Below are 24,180 nucleotides of genomic sequence, written 5' to 3' on the forward strand. Positions count from 1 at the left end.
TACAGTACACACATCTCCTCCTCACACTACTACTACTACACCATGACAGGTATACACAGCACAGGTACAGTACACACATCTCCTCCTCACACTACTACTACTACACCATGACAGGTATACACAGCACAGGTACAGTACACACATCTCCTCCTCACACTACTACTACACCATGACAGGTATACACAGCACAGGTACAGTACACACATCTCCTCCTCACACTACTACTACTACACCATGACAGGTATACACAGCACAGGTACAGTACACACATCTCCTCCTCACACTACTATTACTACTACTACACCATGACAGGTATACACAGCACAGGTACAGTACACACATCTCCTCCTCACACTACTACTACTACTACTACTAGACCATGACAGGTATACACAGCACAGGTACAGTACACACATCTCCTCCTCACACTACTACTACTAGACCATGACAGGTATACACAGCACAGGTACAGTACACACATCTCCTCCTCACACTACTACTACTACACCATGACAGGTATACACAGCACAGGTACAGTACACACATCTCCTCCTCACACTACTACTACACCATGACAGGTATACACAGCACAGGTACAGTACACACATCTCCTCCTCACACTACTACTACTACACCATGACAGGTATACACAGCACAGGTACAGTACACACATCTCCTCCTCACACTACTACTACTACACCATGACAGGTATACACAGCACAGGTACAGTACACACATCTCCTCCTCACACTACTACTACACCATGACAGGTATACACAGCACAGGTACAGTACACACATCTCCTCCTCACACTACTACTACACCATGACAGGTATACACAGCACAGGTACAGCACACACATCTCCTCACACTACTACTACTACACCATGACAGGTATACACAGCACAGGTACAGCACACACATCTCCTCACACTACTACTACTACACCATGACAGGTATACACAGCACAGGTACAGTACACACATCTCCTCCTCACAGTACTACTACTACACCATGACAGGTATACACAGCACAGGTACAGTACACACATCTCCTCCTCACACTACTACTACTACTACACCATGACAGGTATACACAGCACAGGTACAGTACACACATCTCCTCCTCACACTACTACTACTACACCATGACAGGTATACACAGCACAGGTACAGTACACACATCTCCTCCTCACACTACGACTACTACACCATGACAGGTATACACAGCACAGGTACAGTACACACATCTCCTCCTCACACTACTACTACACCATGACAGGTATACACAGCACAGGTACAGTACACACATCTCCTCCTCACAGTACTACTACTACACCATGACAGGTATACACAGCACAAGTACAGTACACACATCTCCTCCTCACACTACTACTACTACTACACCATGACAGGTATACACAGCACAGGTACAGTACACACATCTCCTCCTCACACTACTACTACTACACCATGACAGGTATACACAGCACAGGTACAGTACACACATCTCCTCCTCACACTACTACTACACCATGACAGGTATACACAGCACAGGTACAGTACACACATCTCCTCCTCACACTACTACTACACCATGACAGGTATACACAGCACAGGTACAGTACACACATCTCCTCCTCACACTACTACTACTACTACACCATGACAGGTATACACAGCACAGGTACAGTACACACATCTCCTCCTCACACTACTACTACACCATGACAGGTATACACAGCACAGGTACAGTACACACATCTCCTCCTCACACTACTACTACTACACCATGACAGGTATACACAGCACAGGTACAGTACACACATCTCCTCCTCACACTACTACTACTACACCATGACAGGTATACACAGCACAGGTACAGTACACACATCTCCTCCTCACACTACTACTACTACTACACCATGACAGGTATACACAGCACAGGTACAGTACACACATCTCCTCCTCATACTACTACTACTACTACACCATGACAGGTATACACAGTACAGGTACAGTACACACATCTCCTCCTCACACTACTACTACTACACCATGACAGGTATACACAGCACAGGTACAGTACACACATCTCCTCCTCACACTACTACTGCTACACCATGACAGGTATACACAGCACAAGTACAGTACACACATCTCCTCCTCACACTACTACTACTACACCATGACAGGTATACACAGCACAGGTACAGTACACACATCTCCTCCTCACACTACTACTACACCATGACAGGTATACACAGCACAAGTACAGTACACACATCTCCTCCTCACACTACTTCTACACCATGACAGGTATACACAGCACAGGTACAGTACACACATCTCCTCCTCACACTACTACTACTACACCATGACAGGTATACACAGCACAGGTACAGTACACACATCTCCTCCTCACACTACTACTACACCATGACAGGTATACACAGCACAGGTACAGTACACACATATCCTCACACTACTACTACTACTACTACACCATGACAGGTATACACAGCACAGGTACAGTACACACATCTCCTCCTCACAGTACTACTACTACACCATGACAGGTATACACAGCACAAGTACAGTACACACATCTCCTCCTCACACTACTACTACTACTACTACACCATGACAGGTATACACAGCACAGGTACAGTACACACATCTCCTCCTCACACTACTACTACTACACCATGACAGGTATACACAGCACAGGTACAGTACACACATCTCCTCCTCACACTACTACTACACCATGACAGGTATACACAGCACAGGTACAGTACACACATCTCCTCCTCACACTACTACTACACCATGACAGGTATACACAGCACAGGTACAGTACACACATCTCCTCCTCACACTACTACTACTACTACACCATGACAGGTATACACAGCACAGGTACAGTACACATATATCCTCCTCACACTACTACTACTACTTCACCATGACAGGTATACACAGCACAGGTACAGTACACACATCTCCTCCTCACACTACGACTACTACACCATGACAGGTATACACAGCACAGGTACAGTACACACATCTCCTCCTCACAGTACTACTACTACACCATGACAGGTATACACAGCACAGGTACAGTACACACATCTCCTCCTCACAGTACTACTACTACACCATGACAGGTATACACAGCACAGGTACAGTACACACATCTCCTCCTCACAGTACTACTACTACACCATGACAGGTATACACAGCACAGGTACAGTACACACATCTCCTCACACTACTACTACACCATGACAGGTATACACAGCACAGGTACAGTACACACATCTCCTCCTCACACTACTACTACTACTACACCATGACAGGTATACACAGCACAGGTACAGTACACACATCTCCTCACACTACTACTACTACACCATGACAGGTATACACAGCACAGGTACAGTACACACATCTCCTCCTCACACTAACACTACACCATGACAGGTATACACAGCACAGGTACAGTACACACATCTCCTCCTCACACTACGACTACTACACCATGACAGGTATACACAGCACAGGTACAGTACACACATCTCCTCCTCACACTACTACTACTACACCATGACAGGTATACACAGCACAGGTACAGTACACACATCTCCTCCTCACACTACTACTACTACTACTACACCATGACAGGTATACACAGCACAGGTACAGTACACACATCTCCTCCTCACACTACTACTACACCATGACAGGTATACACAGCACAGGTACAGTACACACATCTCCTCCTCACACTACTACTACTACACCATGACAGGTATACACAGCACAGGTACAGTACACACATCTCCTCCTTACACTACTACTACTACACCATGACAGGTGTACACAGCACAGGTACAGTACACACATCTCCTCCTCACAGTACTACTACTACACCATGACAGGTATACACAGCACAGGTACAGTACACACATCTCCTCCTCACAGTACTACTACTACACCATGACAGGTATACACAGCACAGGTACAGTACACACATCTCCTCCTCACAGTACTACTACTACACCATGACAGGTATACACAGCACAGGTACAGTACACACATCTCCTCCTCACACTACTACTACTACTACACCATGACAGGTATACACAGCACAGGTACAGTACACACATCTCCTCCTCAGACTACTACTACACCATGACAGGTATACACAGCACAGGTACAGTACACACATCTCCTCCTCACACTACTACTACTACACCATGACAGGTATACACAGCACACGTACAGTACACACATCTCCTCCTCACACTACTACTACTACACCATGACAGGTATACACAGCACAGGTACAGTACACTCATCTCCTCCTCACACTACTACTACTACACCTTGACAGGTATACACAGCACAGGTACAGTACACACATCTCCTCCTCACACTACTACTACTACACCATGACAGGTATACACAGCACAGGTACAGTACACACATCTCCTCCTCACACTACTACTACTACACCATGACAGGTATACACAGCACAGGTACAGTACACACATCTCCTCCTCACACTACTACTACTACACTATAACAAACAGCACAGGTACAGTACACACATCTCCTCCTCACACTACCACTACTACACCATGACAGGTATACACAGCACAGGTACAGTACACACATCTCCTCCTCACACTACTACTACTACACCATGACAGGTATACACAGCACAGGTACAGTACACACATCTCCTCCTCACACTACTACTACTACACCATGACAGGTATACACAGCACAGGTACAGTACACACATCTCCTCCTCACACTACTACTACTACACCATGACAGGTATACACAGCACAGGTACAGTACACACATCTCATCCTCATACTACTACTACTACACCATGACATGTATACACAGCACAGGTACAGTACACACATCTCCTCCTCACACTACTACTACTACACCATGACAGGTATACACAGCACAGGTACAGTACACACATCTCATCCTCATACTACTACTACTACACCATGACAGGTATACACAGCACAGGTACAGTACACACATCTCCTCCTGACTACTACTCCTACTATACACAGCACAGGTACAGTACACATATCTCCTCCTCACACTACTACTACTACACCATGACAGGTATACACAGCACAGGTACAGTACACACATCTCCTCCTGACTACTACTCCTACTATACACAGCACAGGTTCAGGACACTCAGGTCATTATATTGCATTGCAGAGGATTATCTTAATGACTTTGCAGCTTTTGGATGGACATTGTGTAGATAATTAGCCGGATAGAGTAGCTGAGTGTGGTCATTGTGCAGGATAGTCAGGACTAAGGAGGAGGCTGTACAGGAAGGGCCAGCCCTGCAGGGAGAGTGAGTGCTGGGGGAGGAGGAGGTAGCAGCCTGTGCTGCCAGTGAGGAGGGAGACTGCAGGGGAAGGAGACACACCTCAGTTTGGAGAGATAGAGCTACCTGCAAACAGACAGATCCGGGAGGGAGGGCAGCAGTCAGGAGACAGCAGCAGACAGCTCAGGGGGAGTAAGAGACAGAGAAGTGACAGGACAAGGGAGTAGTGTGCACTAGACCCTACACAGGACTGCAGGACAGTGACAGAGGACCCTCTACAAGTGCAGGGAAAGTGTGAGCAGATAAGAAGCCTGTGCCTCCTGGACCCTCCTGGATAAGGTAATGACCACCGCTGACAATGTGCATGTCCTGGGGGGTATGCTGCACACTGCATAGTCATTGTCACCAGCAGCTGCTGTCTCACCGTCCTGGGACACGTCTCCTTACATGTGGGTGTGTTATGTAAGGAGTATCCTGCCAGGTCCATGTGTGCGGCACCTGCATCTACCATATAGAAGGTCAGGACATGGCGTGAGGTGGACGGTGGCTTTTCCTTAGAAGGTATCTGTGGGATTGTTCTTTCTATGAGATGGGGGCAGGGAAGGCCCAGGCTGATCGGACAGATGGGGCAGGGTGTTGTCAGCCACCAGCTGAGGATCCAGGATCTAGGCACAAATGCTCCTCCGGTAATAACATAGACACCACATTCGGTTTGGGTTGGGCGTCTTGAGTATTTGGGTCATTGCCCTATAATTGAAGGTGCGTATCCATTGTAGTTATTATATTTTGTAGCGTTGTCCTGAGGTGCGTATCCATTGTAGCTATTATATTTTGTAGCGTTGTCCTGAGGTGCGTATCCATTGTAGTTATTATATTTTGTAGCGTTGTCCTGAGGTGTGTATCCATTGTAGTTATTATATTTTGTAGCGTTGTCCTGAGGTGCGTATCCACTGTAGTTATTATATTTTGTAGCGTTGTCCTGAGGTGCGTATCCATTGTAGTTATTATATTTTGTAGCGTTGTTCTCAGGTGCGTATCCATTGTAGTTATTATATTTTGTAGCGTTGTTCTCAGGTGCGTATCCATTGTAGTTATTATATTTTGTAGCGTTGTTCTCAGGTGCGTATCCATTGTAGTTATTATATTTTGTAGCGTTGTCCTGAGTGAGATTATATCGGACAGCGATCTGGTTGTCATCATCCCATCTCCGCAGGGGTGGTTGATTGAAGATGCAATAAGAGGTGGTCTTCTATTTATATGGATGGTATCGATGTTCTCAGATCGCCCCGTGATGAGGGGAACAGCAAGAAAAGTGTAAGCTTTGTGTTCTCAGCCATTGCTAGCACAGTAGAGATCCAAGCTCATGTGTTTTATTTGCTTTGGGGTGTGGGCAGTGTAACACCCAGGCTGGTTGGACACAACTCTCCAGCTCCTCATTCTCCAGGAGAGACTTCCACGTAGGACGGTAATTACACAGGGATATAATCACTTCATGGCTCCAGGTCTAAGCATCTGAGGACAAAGACACTTGGAAATCAGATGTTCCCTCTCCTGTCTATAGACAGTCATTATATGTCCATCCTCTGTCTATGGACAAGTCCCTGAGTGCTCCGTCCCCTAGTCTAAGGACAATCTTTGGATGTCCTCTACTCTATGGAGAGTTCTTGTAACTGATCCAATCTGCCATCTTCTCTCTCCAGGTTGGTTCCTTGACCTCCCCCTGGATAATGCCAGGAGTATTGGCTTTTGGATAAAAGGCAGACAAGCTTCAGGTTCTACATTTCATGGTGGACCACCACTAGTAATGGTCCTCCTCCAGGACTGCAGAACTTTTACCATTTACTTGATGTATGCTACGGGTGTAGTACAACAATGTCCTTACGGTCTACACCAAATCTGTAGTGGACAATCCTCCAGGGGGTACATATGATATATTAGTTTGTGGATGATTCCCCCAATTGAAGGCTGACTTAGTTGTTTTGGACAGGTCTTAGGTTTGCATAGAATTTAGACAACTGATATCTATTCCTTCTCATCTAGCTTGCACATACATGCTTGGCTTGTATAGGAGTGCATGTTATCTCATTAGGGATGGAGGCATAACCTGTCCTCACACCTCTAATGGGAAAGTTGAAATCCAAGAGCCTAATCTTCCTTCCCTCTGACTAGTCATCCTAGTCCTACCAAAGAGAATTCATGATTGAATAAAGGGTTTGGCATGTTGGCCAAACCTACATGTAGAGAGAAGAGGGGGATACTGGGAGTGATAGCTGAAGGCTATTTGAAGTGCATGGACAGCTAAAACATGATACATGTGTGGGCAGATAAGAAATAGACCTTCACATGAAAGATCTTGACCACCCGTGCCTGACCTTGTTTTGTTACACGATGTACCCGATAATGATCTGACTATTTTCCTTTCAAGGGAAGGTTCCCTGTGATTTGTAGACTATACTCTGCCTGCGAGATCAAGGATAAAGTGTTCAGTAACATCATCTAAAGATGATCCTTAAGGTCCATATCTGCAGGTCAGAAAACTTCTGACAACCTCATTCATACAGGAATTCAGGACCCCCCATGCTACACCCTTGTCTACCACACTTCTACCTGTCTGAGAGTAGAAGGGTCATCCATTTAAACACTACGTAGTGTGAACAATCCAGTTACGGTGTAGCATTGGAGGCATCCCACGATGATATGATCCGGCCAGGCCACTGCCAGCAAAGACCAATCGCCCGTCTCATCCGAGCTTCAGGATTCCTGCCATCTCCATAGACTATTGGAAGGAGGATAGTATATTATGTGTCCAGTCATTCTGTAGATTACAGTAATGGGGATGCCTGATTTATTGACCGTCGTGGTGACTGATGGCTTTCTTCTGTCCTCTAGTCACCCCTGCCCCATAGATTTACTACTCCTTTGAGGATTTTATTTACTTTCGATTGATTTGATGTACAGGGCAGGGAGTAGAGAACAAAGCAGAGTCTTCAGCTGAGATCATGCCTATCCATCTTTGCCAGAGACACTTATTTAAACTTGCCTAATTTGTAAATGTACATAGCACAGGCGACAGGTGAGGAATTTCCAGAGTAATTACATCATAGCGTTAAGTGATTAAATTCTGACTGCCAGCCACCGCCACTAAGGGGAGCTCACTGCATAGCATGTATACTGCTGTGTGTAACAGTAAGCAGTGAGCTCCCCCTGGAGGTAGGAGAATGTAGATAAAATGTTATATCAGGCTATGTATGGGCAGATACTCCCTGTCAATCACTGTGTGGGAGCGGAGTAATCGGGACTATCATTGTGTGTGGCGGGGTAATCAGGACTATCACTGTCAATCACTGTGTGTGGGCGGAGTAATCTGGACTATCACTGTCTATCACTGTGTGTGGGCGGGATAATCAGAACTTTCACTGTCAATCACTCTGTGTTGGTGGGGTAATAAGGACTATCACTGTATGTGGGCGGGGTAATCGGAACTCTCACGGTTAATCACTGTGTGTGGGCGGGGTAATCGGAACTCTCATGGTTGATCACTGTGTGTGGACGGGGTAATCGGAACTCTCATGGTTGATCACTGTGTGTGGGCGGGGTAATCGGAACTCTCACGGTTGATCACTGTGTGTGGGCGGGGTAATCGGAACTCTCATGGTTGATCACTGTGTGTGGGCGGGGTAATCGGAACTCTCATGGTTGATCACTGTGTGTGGGCGGGGTAATCGGAACTCTCACGGTTGATCACTGTGTGTGGGCGGGGTAATCAGGACTCTCACTGTCAATCACTGTATGTGGGCGGGGTAATCAGGACTCTTCCTCTGTTCTATAGGAGTCCTGTCAGGAATTACTCTGCTTTTTGTTCATAAATCCTTCTCTAAATCCTATATATCAGTGAGCTCACCTGTATTGCATCCTGCTCTCAGATAGGACAGCTTTTCACTTTCAGCATTCATCCAATAAAACAAATCCCTGTGTCCTGTGAATACAGTGTTGATCTACATCTGCCATTGACTTGTCTTGGATGTAAATCAAGAGCTGCGTTCAGACGGGCGATCAGTCTTGTATCTGACAGTCCTGTCTCTTCCTGCAGTCAATCATGTAGGGTGTAGGAGAACATAATCTCCCTTTGCTCCTGCTCTCCGATAGCTTGTGCTTAGGGAGTGATGTTATGAAGTGAAGGCTGGCGTGGAGTTGCTGTGTTTGCAACAACAATAAGCCAAATATAAGCCTCCTGCTCAGCAGTCAGTACAGACGCCTGCTTACTGTAGGAATAATTCTTGCACTGACAGTCATTTCTGAGCATCTTGGGTATTTCAGTAATTATGTATGTGGTACATGGCTGACTGCCCACAGAATCGCTGCTTTCTTGTAGACCAGAGTCACTGCAGTGTGAGCTCAGCGCTATCTACTCAAATTCATACAGCCTGCAATGCCACATATTGCCATAGACAGGAGTGGCGCTGTTGTGCTGGCAATGGTGATGTGTCTATTTATTGATATCATTTGATAATCTTGTCTCACCACAGATGGCCTCTGCCAATGACACGCGCCAGCCTCAGAAGGATGCTGCCGACCAGAACTTTGATTACATGTTCAAGCTCCTGATCATCGGGAACAGCAGTGTGGGTAAAACCTCCTTCCTATTCCGCTATGCCGATGACTCCTTCACCTCCGCCTTTGTCAGCACTGTGGGAATAGACTTTAAGGTCAAGACCGTGTACAGGAACGAGAAGAGGGTGAAGCTGCAAATCTGGGTAAGGATTGCACAGGTGGTTGCTGTGGTAACAGACTACAAACAAGCCTTGTGTAGTCAGATTCAGCAATATCGTCCCATTTTTTCACCATTTGAACAAGCTGGACGGCCATGGATAGGTGACTCAAGAAACCCTGGTATTGGGGCGGCTGGTCCTGAATTGGATCCTCACATATACCTGGCCTCATTTTCACCCTCCCCCCGTCCGTACGGCTACAAATAATGGGACTGAAAACCTTCAGAAATATGTCAGAAGGTGTTTTTTGGCACAATTACATCGCATTGTGTTCTTATCTGCAATTACAGCCCGTATTACTCTCCAGAGCTGCATTACCAATTCTTAAAGGGGTTCTCCAGTGACAAACAAGTTGGCTGTGTAGGTAGTGGCTAACCTGCTGACTGGTGTTGGTCTCAATTATACCAATCAGGAGAATGGGGGGGTGTTGTATCTCTGTTGTACCCAGAGAGTATGCGCATGCGCCGGCTGCTCTATTCATATGTATTGCCGATTGCTATCTCCATCTGCGCCATAGAGATGAATGGAGCAGCCAGCGCAGGTGCTACCAGTCACTGGAGAACCCCTTTAAGGTTTCGGATTGGAAATCTCAGTAAGGTAGGAAGTCGGCTCACCTGGTATGGAATATCCAACAATATAGATGATCTGGTGCGATAATGAAATCTGTAATAACAGGTTGGGGAATTAGTGACATATGAGACATAATGGTGCACAGCGAGCGCTCCTCTGCAGTTACAGGCCATGACTACAGTGGCTTTTTCTTTTTTGTTATAGTTTTGACCTTCTCTTGTTATCTTTGCAGGACACAGCTGGGCAGGAGAGATACCGCACTATCACCACTGCCTATTACAGAGGAGCCATGGGATTCCTGCTCATGTATGACATCTCTAATATGGACTCCTTCAATGCCGTGCAGGACTGGTGAGCAAGAAACCGCTCTAATGTGATTGTATAATGATCGGAGGGGGGGATGGGAGGCCACCTACTCCTCTGGGTGCTGTAGGGATAGAGAACAGCATTTATAATCCTCACCAGATATCTGACATTCACGGGCATGTTCATATTTGAAAGGTTTTATACTTCAGAGCTGAATTCACAATTCTGCTTTTGCAATTACACCCTTGGAACCAAGAATGCTATACGTCGGCCATAGAAGAGGCCGGTATTCTTCTTAGACAGATTAAAAGTGCTAAAACTCCTCAACGTATTCATAAATGGAACGGCAGTGACCAATTTTAAGTCCTAAAGCTTATGATATTGGTTTAGGGGCCCCAAATTTGGTGACAGTGTCTACTTAAAACGTTATTGTACCCACAAAGTCCAGATGAAAACCATCAGCCAGCTACCCCTGGTACATCGCTTGACCCTCCATTTCCCAATATCATTGTTTTGTCCGATTCTCTCGATAGATGTACGATAATCGGCTGATCAGAAGAGAGGAGGACAGACATTGTAGCAGACATTTTTATTAATCTTATGTTTCCCCTTCACAATATAGGGCGACCCAAATCAAAACCTACTCCTGGGATAACGCACAGGTCCTGCTGGTTGGAAACAAGTGTGACTTAGAAGATGATCGAGTGATCCCTGCAGAGGAGGGGCGCAGGCTGGCTGAAGAATTAGGTAACACGGGTTTGGATTTATCGGGATAGGAATTATATGTCTATAGTTTTTGGTAAAGTGTAACACCAGAATATTCTACTTCCCGTTACGGTGATGCTCTGAGGCACGGTGTCAAATACAAGCCTCTTGAGCCAAAACCATCACTTGTGTTATCCGGCCCGTCCCCCAGTGCACAGCAGCATAGGGGCAAAGTACTCGCCTTTACCCGCTCCCCCGAAGCAGCAGCCGCCTGTGTGTGTGCAACAATTGTAAGCCACCGCGTACAGTCCAAACACACAGGAATAAACAAGACTGCTGCTTCCTAGGGGAAGAGGGGAGTAAATGTTGGGGCACTATGGCTGTCGTGTGGGGACACTGTGACCGTTGGCTGCCGTGTGGGGACGCTGTGACCGTTGGCTGCCGTGTGGGGACGCTGTGACCGTTGGCTGCCGTGTGGGGACGCTGTGACCGTTGGCTGCCGCGTGGGGACGCTGTGACCGTTGGCTGCCGCGTGGGGACGCTGTGACCGTTGGCTGCCGCGTGGGGACGCTGTGACCGTTGGCTGCCGCGTGGGGACGCTGTGACCGTTGGCTGCCGCGTGGGGACGCTGTGACCGTTGGCTGCCGCGTGGGGACGCTGTGACCGTTGGCTGCCGCGTGGGGACGCTGTGACCGTTGGCTGCCGCGTGGGGACGCTGTGACCGTTGGCTGCCGCGTGGGGACGCTGTGACCGTTGGCTGCCGTGTGGGGACGCTGTGACCGTTGGCTGCCGCGTGGGGACGCTGTGACCGTTGGCTGCCGCGTGGGGACGCTGTGACCGTTGGCTGCCGTGTGGGGACGCTGTGACCGTTGGCTGCCGTGTGGGGACGCTGTGACCGTTGGCTGCCGTGTGGGGACGCTGTGACCGTTGGCTGCCGTGTGGGGACGCTGTGACCGTTGGCTGCCGTGTGGGGACGCTGTGACCGTTGGCTGCCGTGTGGGGACGCTGTGACCGCTGGCTGCCGTGTGGGGACGCTGTGACCGCTGGCTGCCGTGTGGGGACGCTGTGACCGCTGGCTGCCGTGTGGGGACGCTGTGACCGCTGGCTGCCGTGTGGGGACGCTGTGACCGCTGGCTGCCGTGTGGGGACGCTGTGACCGCTGGCTGCCGTGTGGGGACGCTGTGACCGCTGGCTGCCGTGTGGGGACGCTGTGACCGCTGGCTGCCGTGTGGGGACGCTGTGACCGCTGGCTGCCGTGTGGGGACGCTGTGACCGCTGGCTGCCGTGTGGGGACGCTGTGACCGCTGGCTGCCGTGTGGGGACGCTGTGACCGCTGGCTGCCGTGTGGGGACGCTGTGACCGCTGGCTGCCGTGTGGGGACGCTGTGACCGCTGGCTGCCGTGTGGGGACACTGTGACCGCTGGCTGCCGTGTGGGGACGCTGTGACCGCTGGCTGCCGTGTGGGGACGCTGTGACCGCTGGCTGTCGTGTGGGGACACTGTGACCGCTGGCTGCCGTGGGGGCACATACTTTCCCTGCGTGTGTCTCAAGTAATTGCACAATAGCTCTTGGTTGCCCTCAAATGGCTAATTGTACTAGTACTGCTGTATAAATGTAACTACTACAATTACATTTGTCCCTTTTGGGCAACCAAGAGGCTGAGATGGCCCCTGGTAAAAATGAGTTTGACACCCCTGCTCTGAGGTCTTCAGTCCTGAGCTGCTGAATGTAGGGGCCTATAGTCTAATTTTCTTTGAATGGGGTTTAAATAATTGATGATCAATAGTTAGTATTGATTATCAATATCAGATAAGTGATGGTCCCCACCTCCATCAAGAACCAAGTGAATACGACTGAGCTGCAGTTCCATGCGTGGCCACTACACAGCATATGGCACTTAATGGTGCTAGACCGCTATGGATTTGTGTAGAGCAGATGCTTCAGTAACCGGTCATTCTTCTTCTTCTCTCCTAAGGGTTTGAGTTTTTTGAAGCTAGCGCGAAAGAGAACATCAACGTGAAACAAGTGTTTGAACGTTTAGTCGACGTTATCTGCGAGAAGATGAATGAAAGCCTGGAGAACGGACCAGTACCATCAAGCGGAACCGCTCAGCTCAGTGACGCTTCCACCAAGGAGCAGAGTAACTGCTCTTGTTAGTCCCCAAAATATTTCCACCAAATGTCCAACTAGGTCAGAGAGACGTCTCTTGTCAAAGCTCAGCGAGATGCCCTCATGGGGCAGTAACTCCTACCCCCCGGGGCTGTATGAGGCCCATAGGGGTGGTGGGGGGTGACTGCTCGTATTACACCCCCAGCTGAGCATGTGACATATCTCCACAGACGTTGTTACATACATATCCCTGAGCTACTCCATTGTTACAGATAAGGAATCTCCCGCTCATCCAACCCAAGAGCTGTGACTGAGGGTCTATGAGGCCTTATGGTATCACAGTCAGGGTCTTCCCTAGACCCAAATCTGTGTTGCCCAACCATTAAGTGCCAAAGATTAACCCATTGTGCCCATAGATATATGATGCCAAGGTTTGAGGGGTCGGTAAAGCATTGCTCTGCATGGTTTCTGATGCTCCGCATGAACCTTCTGGAGGGGAACTTAGAAATCGGAGGGGACTCCCCGTGATGGACTGAGGGCGGGGTCACGCTGGGGTCACTGACACGCAGGGGCTGATGTATATATTTGGGTGTCACTAATGAAGGTGTTACTGCTCCAGACGTTCCCTCTCTGCTGGTGTAATATAATTATATGACATGTTTACATTTTTAATAAAAGGAAATCTCCTTTTATTGTATCTATCACATGTGACTGTGTAGAGGGGCGTCCCCTGATATTAGGAGGAGAGGTCTGTGTGTCCTGATGTCTGTGTATTAGGAGGAGGAGGAGAGGTCTGTGTGTCCTGATGTCTGTGTATTAGGAGGAGGAGGAGAGGTCTGTGTGTCCTGATGTCTGTGTATTAGGAGGAGGAGGAGAGGTCTGTGTGTCCTGATGTCTGTGTATTAGGAGGAGGAGGAGGAGAGGTCTTTGTGTCCTGATGTCTGTGTATTAGGAGGAGGAAAGGTCTGTGTGTCCTGATGTCTGTGTATTAGGAGGAGGAGGAGAGGTCTGTGTGTCCTGATGTCTGTGTATTAGGAGGAGGAGGAGAGGTCTGTGTGTCCTGATGTCTGTGTATTAGGAGGAGGAGGAGAGGTCTGTGTGTCCTGATGTCTGTGTATTAGGAGGAGGAGGAGAGGTCTGTGTGTCCTGATGTCTGTGTATTAGGAGGAGGAGGAGAGGTCTGTGTGTCCTGATGTCTGTGTATTAGGAGGAGGAGGAGAGGTCTGTGTGTCCTGATGTCTGTGTATTAGGAGGAGGAGGAGAGGTCTGTGTGTCCTGATGTCTGTGTATTAGGAGGAGCAGGAGAGGTCTGTGTGTCCTGATGTCTGTGTATTAGGAGGAGGAGGAGAGGTCTGTGTGTCCTGATGTCTGTGTATTAGGAGGAGGAGGAGGAGAGGTCTTTGTGTCCTGATGTCTGTGTATTAGGAGGAGGAAAGGTCTGTGTGTCCTGATGTCTGTGTATTAGGAGGAGGAGGAGAGGTCTGTGTGTCCTGATGTCTGTGTATTAGGAGGAGGAGGAGAGGTCTGTGTGTCCTGATGTCTGTGTATTAGGAGGAGGAGGAGAGGTCTGTGTGTCCTGATGTCTGTGTATTAGGAGGAGGAGGAGAGGTCTGTGTGTCCTGATGTCTGTGTATTAGGAGGAGGAGGAGAGGTCTGTGTGTCCTGATGTCTGTGTATTAGGAGGAGGAGGAGAGGTCTGTGTATCCTGATGTCTGTGTATTAGGAGAAGGAGGAGAGGTCTGTGTGTCCTGATGTCTGTGTATTAGGAGGAGGAGGAGAGGTCTGTGTATCCTGATGTCTGTGTATTAGGAGGAGGAGAGGTCTGTGTGTACTGATGTCTGTGTATTAGGAGGAGAGGTATGTGTGTCCTGATGTCTGTGTATTAGGAGGAGGAGGAGAGGTCTGTGTGTACTGATGTCTGTGTATTAGGAGGAGGAGGAGAGGCCTGTGTGTCCTGATGTCTGTGTATTAGGAGGAGAGGTCTGTGTGTACTGATGTCTGTGTATTAGGAGGAGAGGTCTGTGTGTCCTGATGTCTGTCTATTAGGAGGAGAGGTCTGTGTGTCCTGATGTCTGTGTATTAGGAGGAGGAGGAGAGGCCTGTGTGTCCTGATGTCTGTGTATTAGGAGGAGAGGTCTGTGTGTCCTGATGTCTGTGTATTAGGAGGAGGAGGAGAGGTCTGTGTGTCCTGATGTCTGTGTATTAGGAGGAGGAGAGGTCTGTGTGTCCTGATGTCTGTGTATTAGGAGGAGAGGTCTGTGTGTCCTGATGTCTGTGTATTAGGAGGAGGAGGAGAGGTCTGTGTGTCCTGATGTCTGTGTATTAGGAGGAGGAGGAGAGGTCTGTGTGTCCTGATGTCTGTGTATTAGGAGGAGGAGGAGAGGTCTGTGTGTCCTGATGTCTGTGTATTAGGAGGAGGAGGAGAGGTCTGTGTGTCCTGATGTCAGTGTATTAGGAGGAGGAGAGGTCTGTGTGTCCTGATGTCTGTGTATTAGGAGGAGGAGAGGTCTGTGTGTCCTGATGTCTGTGTATTAGGAGGAGGAGAGGTCTGTGTGTCCTGATGTCTGTGTATTAGGAGGAGGAGGAGAGGTCTGTGTGTCCTGATGTCTGTGTATTAGGAGGAGGAGGAGAGGTCTGTGTGTCCTGATGTCTGTGTATTAGGAGGAGGAGGAGAGGTCTGTGTGTCCTGATGTCTGTGTATTAGGAGGAGGAGGAGAGGTCTGTGTGTCCTGATGTCTGTGTATTAGGAGGAGGAGGAGAGGTCTGTGTGTCCTGATGTCTGTGTATTAGGAGGAGGAGGAGAGGTCTGTGTGTCCTGATGTCTGTGTATTAGGAGGAGGAGGAGAGGTCTGTGTGTCCTGATGTCTGTGTATTAGGAGGAGGAGGAGAGGTCTGTGTGTCCTGATGTCTGTGTATTAGGAGGAGGAGGAGAGTCTGTGTCCTGATGTCTGTGTATTAGGAGGAGGAGGAGAGGTCTGTGTGTCCTGATGTCTGTGTATTAGGAGGAGGAGGAGAGGTCTGTGTATCCTGATGTCTGTGTATTAGGAGAAGGAGGAGAGGTCTGTGTGTCCTGATGTCTGTGTATTAGGAGGAGGAGGAGAGGTCTGTGTATCCTGATGTCTGTGTATTAGGAGGAGGAGAGGTCTGTGTGTACTGATGTCTGTGTATTAGGAGGAGAGGTATGTGTGTCCTGATGTCTGTGTATTAGGAGGAGGAGGAGAGGTCTGTGTGTACTGATGTCTGTGTATTAGGAGGAGGAGGAGAGGCCTGTGTGTCCTGATGTCTGTGTATTAGGAGGAGAGGTCTGTGTGTACTGATGTCTGTGTATTAGGAGGAGAGGTCTGTGTGTCCTGATGTCTGTCTATTAGGAGGAGAGGTCTGTGTGTCCTGATGTCTGTGTATTAGGAGGAGGAGGAGAGGCCTGTGTGTCCTGATGTCTGTGTATTAGGAGGAGAGGTCTGTGTGTCCTGATGTCTGTGTATTAGGAGGAGGAGGAGAGGTCTGTGTGTCCTGATGTCTGTGTATTAGGAGGAGGAGAGGTCTGTGTGTCCTGATGTCTGTGTATTAGGAGGAGAGGTCTGTGTGTCCTGATGTCTGTGTATTAGGAGGGAGGAGGAGAGGTCTGTGTGTCCTGATGTCTGTGTATTAGGAGGAGGAGGAGAGGTCTGTGTGTCCTGATGTCTGTGTATTAGGAGGAGGAGGAGAGGTCTGTGTGTCCTGATGTCTCTGTATTAGGAGGAGGAGGAGAGGTCTGTGTGTCCTGATGTCTGTGTATTAGGAGGAGGAGAGGTCTGTGTGTCCTGATGTCAGTGTATTAAGAGGAGGAGAGGTCTGTGTGTCCTGATGTCAGTGTATTAGGAGGAGGAGAGGTCTGTGTGTCCTGATGTCTGTGTATTAGGAGGAGGAGAGGTCTGTGTGTCCTGATGTCTGTGTATTAGGAGGAGAGGTCTGTGTGTCCTGATGTCTGTGTATTAGGAGGAGGAGGAGAGGTCTGTGTGTCCTGATGTCTGTGTATTAGGAGGAGGAGGAGAGGTCTGTGTATCCTGATGTCTGTGTATTAGGAGGAGGAGGAGAGGTCTGTGTGTCCTGATGTCTGTGTATTAGGAGGAGGAGGAGAGGTCTGTGTGTCCTGATGTCTGTGTATTAGGAGGAGAGGTCTGTGTGTCCTGATGTCTGTGTATTAGGAGGAGGAGAGGTCTTTGTGTCCTGATGTCTGTGTATTAGGAGGAGAGGTCTGTGTGTCCTGATGTCTGTGTATTAGGAGGAGAGGTCTGTGTGTCCTGATGTCTGTGTATTAGGAGGAGGAGAGGTCTGTGTGTCCTGATGTCTGTGTATTAGGAGGAGGGAGGTCTGTGTGTCCTGATGTCTGTGTATTAGGAGGAGGAGGAGAGGTCTGTGTGTACTGATGTCTGTGTATTAGGAGGAGAGGTATGTGTGTCCTGATGTCTGTGTATTAGGAGGAGGAGGAGAGGTCTGTGTGTACTGATGTCTGTGTATTAGGAGGAGGAGGAGAGGCATGTGTGTCCTGATGTCTGTGTATTAGGAGGAGGAGGAGAGGTCTGTGTGTACTGATGTCTGTGTATTAGGAGGAGAGGTCTGTGTGTCCTGATGTCTGTGTATTAGGAGGAGAGGTCTGTGTGTCCTGATGTCTGGGTATTAGGAGGAGAGGTCTGTGTGTCCTGATGTCTGTGTATTAGGAGGAGGAGGAGAGGCCTGTGTGTCCTGATGTCTGTGTATTAGGAGGAGGAGGAGAGGTCTGTGTGTCCTGATGTCTGTGTATTAGGAGGAGGAGGAGAGGTCTGTGTGTCCTGATGTCTGTGTATTAGGAGGAGGAGAGGTCTGTGTGTCCTGATGTCTGTGTATTAGGAGGAGAGGTCTGTGTGTCCTGATGTCTGTGTATTAGGAGGAGGAGGAGAGGTCTGTGTGTCCTGATGTCTGTGTATTAGGAGGAGGAGAGGTCTGTGTGTCCTGATGTCTGTGTATTAGGAGGAGGAGGAGAGGTCTGTGTGTCCTGATGTCTGTGTATTAGGAGGAGGAGGAGAGGTCTGTGTGTCCTGATGTCTGTGTATTAGGAGGAGGAGGAGAGGTCTGTGTGTCCTGATGTCTGTGTATTAGGAGGAGGAGGAGAGGTCTGTGTGTCCTGATGTCTGTGTATTAGGAGGAGAGGTCTGTGTGTCCTGATGTCTGTGTATTAGGAGGAGGAGGAGAGGTCTGTGTGTCCTGATGTCTGTGTATTAGGAGGAGGAGGAGAGGTCTGTGTGTCCTGATGTCTGTGTATTAGGAGGAGGAGGAGAGGTCTGTGTGTCCTGATGTCTGTGTATTAGGAGGAGGAGGAGAGGTCTGTGTGTACTGATGTCTGTGTATTAGGAGGAGAGGTCTGTGTGTCCTGATGTCTGTGTATTAGGAGGAGAGGTCTGTGTCCTGATGTCTGTGTATTAGGAGGAGGAGGAGAGGCCTGTGTGTCCTGATGTCTGTGTATTAGGAGGAGGAGGAGAGGTCTGTGTGTCCTGATGTCTGTGTATTAGGAGGAGGAGGAGAGGCCTGTGTGTCCTGATGTCTGTGTATTAGGAGGAGGAGGAGAGGTCTGTGTGTACTGATGTCTGTGTATTAGGAGGAGAGGTCTGTGTGTCCTGATGTCTGTGTATTAGGAGGAGAGGTCTGTGTGTCCTGATGTCTGTGTATTAGGAGGAGGAGGAGAGGCCTGTGTGTCCTGATGTCTGTGTATTAGGAGGAGGAGGAGAGGTCTGTGTGTCCTGATGTCTGTGTATTAGGAGGAGGAGGAGAGGTCTGTGTGTCCTGATGTCTGTGTATTAGGAGGAGGAGGAGAGGTCTGTGTGTCCTGATGTCTGTGTATTAGGAGGAGAGGTCTGTGTGTCCTGATGTCTGTGTATTAGGAGGAGGAGAGGTCTTTGTGTCCTGATGTCTGTGTATTAGGAGGAGAGGTCTGTGTGTCCTGATGTCTGTGTATTAGGAGGAGGAGGAGAGGTCTGTGTGTCCTGATGTCTGTGTATTAGGAGGAGGAGGAGAGGTCTGTGTGTCCTGATGTCTGTGTATTAGGAGGAGGAGGAGAGGTCTGTGTGTACTGATGTCTGTGTATTAGGAGGAGAGGTCTGTGTGTCCTGATGTCTGTGTATTAGGAGGAGGAGAGGTCTGTGTGTCCTGATGTCTGTGTATTAGGAGGAGGAGGAGAGGTCTGTGTGTCCTGATGTCTGTGTATTAGGAGGAGAGGTCTGTGTGTCCTGATGTCTGTGTATTAGGAGGAGGAGAGGTCTGTGTGTCCTGATGTCTGTGTATTAGGAGGAGGGAGGTCTGTGTGTCCTGATGTCTGTGTATTAGGAGGAGGAGGAGAGGTCTGTGTGTACTGATGTCTGTGTATTAGGAGGAGAGGTATGTGTGTCCTGATGTCTGTGTATTAGGAGGAGGAGGAGAGGTCTGTGTGTACTGATGTCTGTGTATTAGGAGGAGAGGCCTGTGTGTCCTGATGTCTGTGTATTAGGAGGAGGAGGAGAGGTCTGTGTGTACTGATGTCTGTGTATTAGGAGGAGAGGTCTGTGTGTCCTGATGTCTGTGTATTAGGAGGAGAGGTCGGTGTGTCCTGATGTCTGTGTATTAGGAGGAGGAGAGGTCTGTGTGTCCTGATGTCTGTGTATTAGGAGGAGGAGAGGTCTGTGTGTCCTGATGTCTGTGTATTAGGAGGAGTAGGAGAGGTCTGTGTGTCCTGATGTCTGTGTATTAGGAGGAGGAGGAGAGGTCTGTGTGTCCTGATGTCTGTGTATTAGGAGGAGGAGGCGAGGTCTGTGTGTACTGATGTCTGTGTATTAGGAGGAGAGGTATGTGTGTCCTGATGTCTGTGTATTAGGAGGAGGAGGAGAGGTCTGTGTGTACTGATGTCTGTGTATTAGGAGGAGGAGGAGAGGCCTGTGTGTCCTGATGTCTGTGTATTAGGAGGAGGAGGAGAGGTCTGTGTGTCCTGATGTCTGTGTATTAGGAGCAGGAGGAGAGGTCTGTGTGTCCTGATGTCTGTGTATTAGGAGGAGGAGAGGTCTTTGTGTCCTGATGTCTGTGTATTAGGAGGAGAGGTCTGTGTGTCCTGATGTCTGTGTATTAGGAGGAGGAGGAGAGGTCTGTGTGTACTGATGTCTGTGTATTAGGAGGAGAGGTCTGTGTGTCCTGATGTCTGTGTATTAGGAGGAGGAGGAGAGGTCTGTGTGTCCTGATGTCTGTGTATTAGGAGGAGGAGAGGTCTGTGTGTCCTGATGTCTGTGTATTAGGAGGAGAGGTCTGTGTGTACTGATGTCTGTGTATTAGGAGGAGAGGTATGTGTGTCCTGATGTCTGTGTATTAGGAGGAGGAGGAGAGGTCTGTGTGTACTGATGTCTGTGTATTAGGAGGAGGAGGAGAGGCCTGTGTGTCCTGATGTCTGTGTATTAGGAGGAGGAGGAGAGGTCTGTGTGTCCTGATGTCTGTGTATTAGGAGCAGGAGGAGAGGTCTGTGTGTCCTGATGTCTGTGTATTAGGAGGAGAGGTCTGTGTGTCCTGATGTCTGTGTATTAGGAGGAGAGGTCTGTGTGTCCTGATGTCTGTGTATTAGGAGGAGGAGAGGTCTGTGTGTCCTGATGTCTGTGTATTAGGAGGAGGAGGAGAGGTCTGTGTGTACTGATGTCTGTGTATTAGGAGGAGAGGTATGTGTGTCCTGATGTCTGTGTATTAGGAGGAGGAGGAGAGGTCTGTGTGTACTGATGTCTGTGTATTAGGAGGAGGAGGAGAGGCCTGTGTGTCCTGATGTCTGTGTATTAGGAGGAGGAGGAGAGGTCTGTGTGTCCTGATGTCTGTGTATTAGGAGCAGGAGGAGAGGTCTGTGTGTCCTGATGTCTGTGTATTAGGAGGAGAGGTCTGTGTGTCCTGATGTCTGTGTATTAGGAGGAGAGGTCTGTGTGTCCTGATGTCTGTGTATTAGGAGGAGGAGGAGAGATCTGTGTGTCCTGATGTCTGTGTATTAGGAGGAGGAGAGGTCTGTGTGTCCTGATGTCTGTGTATTAGGAGGAGGAGGAGAGGTCTGTGTGTCCTGATGTCTGTGTATTAGTAGGAGGAGGAGAGGTCAGTGTGTCCTGATGTCTGTGTATTAGGAGGAGGAGGAGAGGTCTGTGTGTCCTGATGGCTGTGTATTAGGAGGAAAAGGAGAGGTCTGTGTGTCCTGATGTCTGTGTATTAGGAGGAGGAGAGGTCTGTGTGTCCTGATGTCTGTGTATTAGGAGGAGGAGAGGTCTGTGTGTCCTGATGTCTGTGTATTAGGAGGAGGAGGAGAGGTCTGTGTGTCCTGATGTCTGTGTATTAGGAGGAGGAGGAGAGGTCTGTGTGTCCTGATGTCTGTGTATTAGGAGGAGGAGGAGAGGCCTGTGTGTCCTGATGTCTGTGTATTAGGAGGAGGAGGAGAGGCCTGTGTGTCCTGATGTCTGTGTATTAGGAGGAGGAGGAGAGGCCTGTGTGTCCTGATGTCTGTGTATTAGGAGGAGGAGGAGAGGTCTGTGTGTCCTGATGTCTGTGTATTAGGAGGAGAGGTCTGTGTGTCCTGATGTCTGTGTATTAGAAGGAGTAGAGGTCTGTGTGTCCTGATGTCTGTGTATTAGGAGGAGGAGAGGTCTGTGTGTCCTGATGTCTGTGTATTAGGAGGAGGAGAGATCTGTGTGTCCTGATGTCTGTGTATTAGGAGGAGGAGGAGAGGTCTGTGTGTCCTGATGTCTGTGTATTAGGAGGAGGAGGAGAGGTCAGTGTGTCCTGATGTCTGTGTATTAGGAGGAGGAGGAGAGGTCTGTGTGTCCTGATGGCTGTGTATTAGGAGGAAAAGGAGAGGTCTGTGTGTCCTGATGTCTGTGTATTAGGAGGAGGAGAGGTCTGTGTGTCCTGATGTCTGTGTATTAGGAGGAGGAGAGGTCTGTGTGTCCTGATGTCTGTGTATTAGGAGGAGGAGAGGTCTGTGTGTCCTGATGTCTGTGTATTAGGAGGAGGAGGAGAGGTCTGTGTGTCCTGATGTCTGTGTATTAGGAGGAGGAGGAGAGGTCTGTGTGTCCTGATGTCTGTGTATTAGGAGGAGGAGGAGAGGCCTGTGTGTCCTGATGTCTGTGTATTAGGAGGAGGAGGAGAGGCCTGTGTGTCCTGATGTCTGTGTATTAGGAGGAGGAGGAGAGGCCTGTGTGTCCTGATGTCTGTGTATTAGGAGGAGGAGGAGAGGCCTGTGTGTCCTGATGTCTGTGTATTAGGAGGAGGAGGAGAGGTCTGTGTGTCCTGATGTCTGTGTATTAGGAGGAGGAGGAGAGGCCTGTGTGTCCTGATGTTCCAGTATGGGATATGTCTGTGAATTTCTAACAATCCCTTTGTCTATGGTGTGAGACACATCTTCCCCATGTATAGTAATATTTGCAGGATTCCTGCACAGGATCTTTAGGTGATGTTTACAGAACGGCCTCATTAGCGATCAAGTTAAATATTTACCTTGCAGAGCACACACCTAGGGTTTTCCTTTAGAAAATACAAGTGAGAGAAGTGATATTTTCCCTCTGGCCTCCACGTCTTCAGTAACATGTGATGTACTGTACATGTGATGGCGTGTATCCCCTGTACTGTACATGTGATGGCGTGTATCCCCTGTACTGTACATGTGATGGCGTGTATCCCCTGTACTGTACATGTGATGGCGTGTATCCCCTGTACTGTACATGTGATGGCGTGTATCCCCTGTACTGTACATGTGATGGCGTGTATCCCCTGTACTGTACATGTGATGGCGTGTATCCACTGTACTGTACATGTGATGGCGTGTATCCACTGTACTGTACATGTGATGGCGTGTATCCCCTGTACTGTACATGTGAGTGATGTATGTAGCGATGGCGTGTATCCCCTGTACTGTACATGTGAGAGGTGTATGTAGCGATGGCGTGTATCCCCTGTACTGTACATGTGATGGCGTGTATCCACTGTACTGTACATGTGATGGCGTGTATCCCCTGTACTGTACATGTGATGGCGTGTATCCCCTGTACTGTACATGTGATGGCGTGTATCCATTGTACTGTACATGTGATGGCGTGTATCCACTGTACTGTACATGTGATGGCGTGTATCCCCTGTACTGTACATGTGATGGCGTGTATCCCCTGTACTGTACATGTGAGTGATGTATGTAGCGATGGCGTGTATCCCCTGTACTGTACATGTGAGAGGTGTATGTAGCGATGGCGTGTATCCCCTGTACTGTACATGTGATGGCGTGTATCCCCTGTACTGTACATGTGATGGCGTGTATCCCCTGTACTGTACATGTGATGGCGTGTATCCCCTGTACTGT

At 48.8% G+C, this 24,180-nt stretch overlaps 1 protein-coding gene across 3 annotated transcripts in view; it reads left to right on the plus strand.

Moving 5' to 3' along the window:
- Positions 1 to 14,525, plus strand: part of RAB3D (RAB3D, member RAS oncogene family) — a 51,747-nt gene extending 37,222 nt beyond the window's left edge. The window contains exons 1-5 of one of the 3 annotated variants that reach the window (XM_072149635.1): positions 5,381 to 5,715; positions 9,903 to 10,130; positions 10,948 to 11,066; positions 11,644 to 11,768; positions 13,702 to 14,525. In XM_072149635.1, the coding sequence (XP_072005736.1) occupies positions 9,903 to 10,130; positions 10,948 to 11,066; positions 11,644 to 11,768; positions 13,702 to 13,883 (654 nt within the window). In that variant the 5' untranslated portion in view covers positions 5,381 to 5,715 and the 3' untranslated portion in view covers positions 13,884 to 14,525. Of the gene's footprint in view, positions 1 to 5,380; positions 5,716 to 5,878; positions 5,938 to 9,902; positions 10,131 to 10,947; positions 11,067 to 11,643; positions 11,769 to 13,701 lie in introns of those variants that run through there. The other 2 variants (XM_072149638.1, XM_072149637.1) reach the window with 2 other exon arrangements.
- The last annotated feature ends 9,655 nt before the right edge of the window (positions 14,526 to 24,180 follow it).

Source organism: Engystomops pustulosus, chromosome 4, assembly GCF_040894005.1.
Source record: "Engystomops pustulosus chromosome 4, aEngPut4.maternal, whole genome shotgun sequence".
NCBI classification, from domain to species: Eukaryota; Metazoa; Chordata; class Amphibia; order Anura; family Leptodactylidae; genus Engystomops; species Engystomops pustulosus.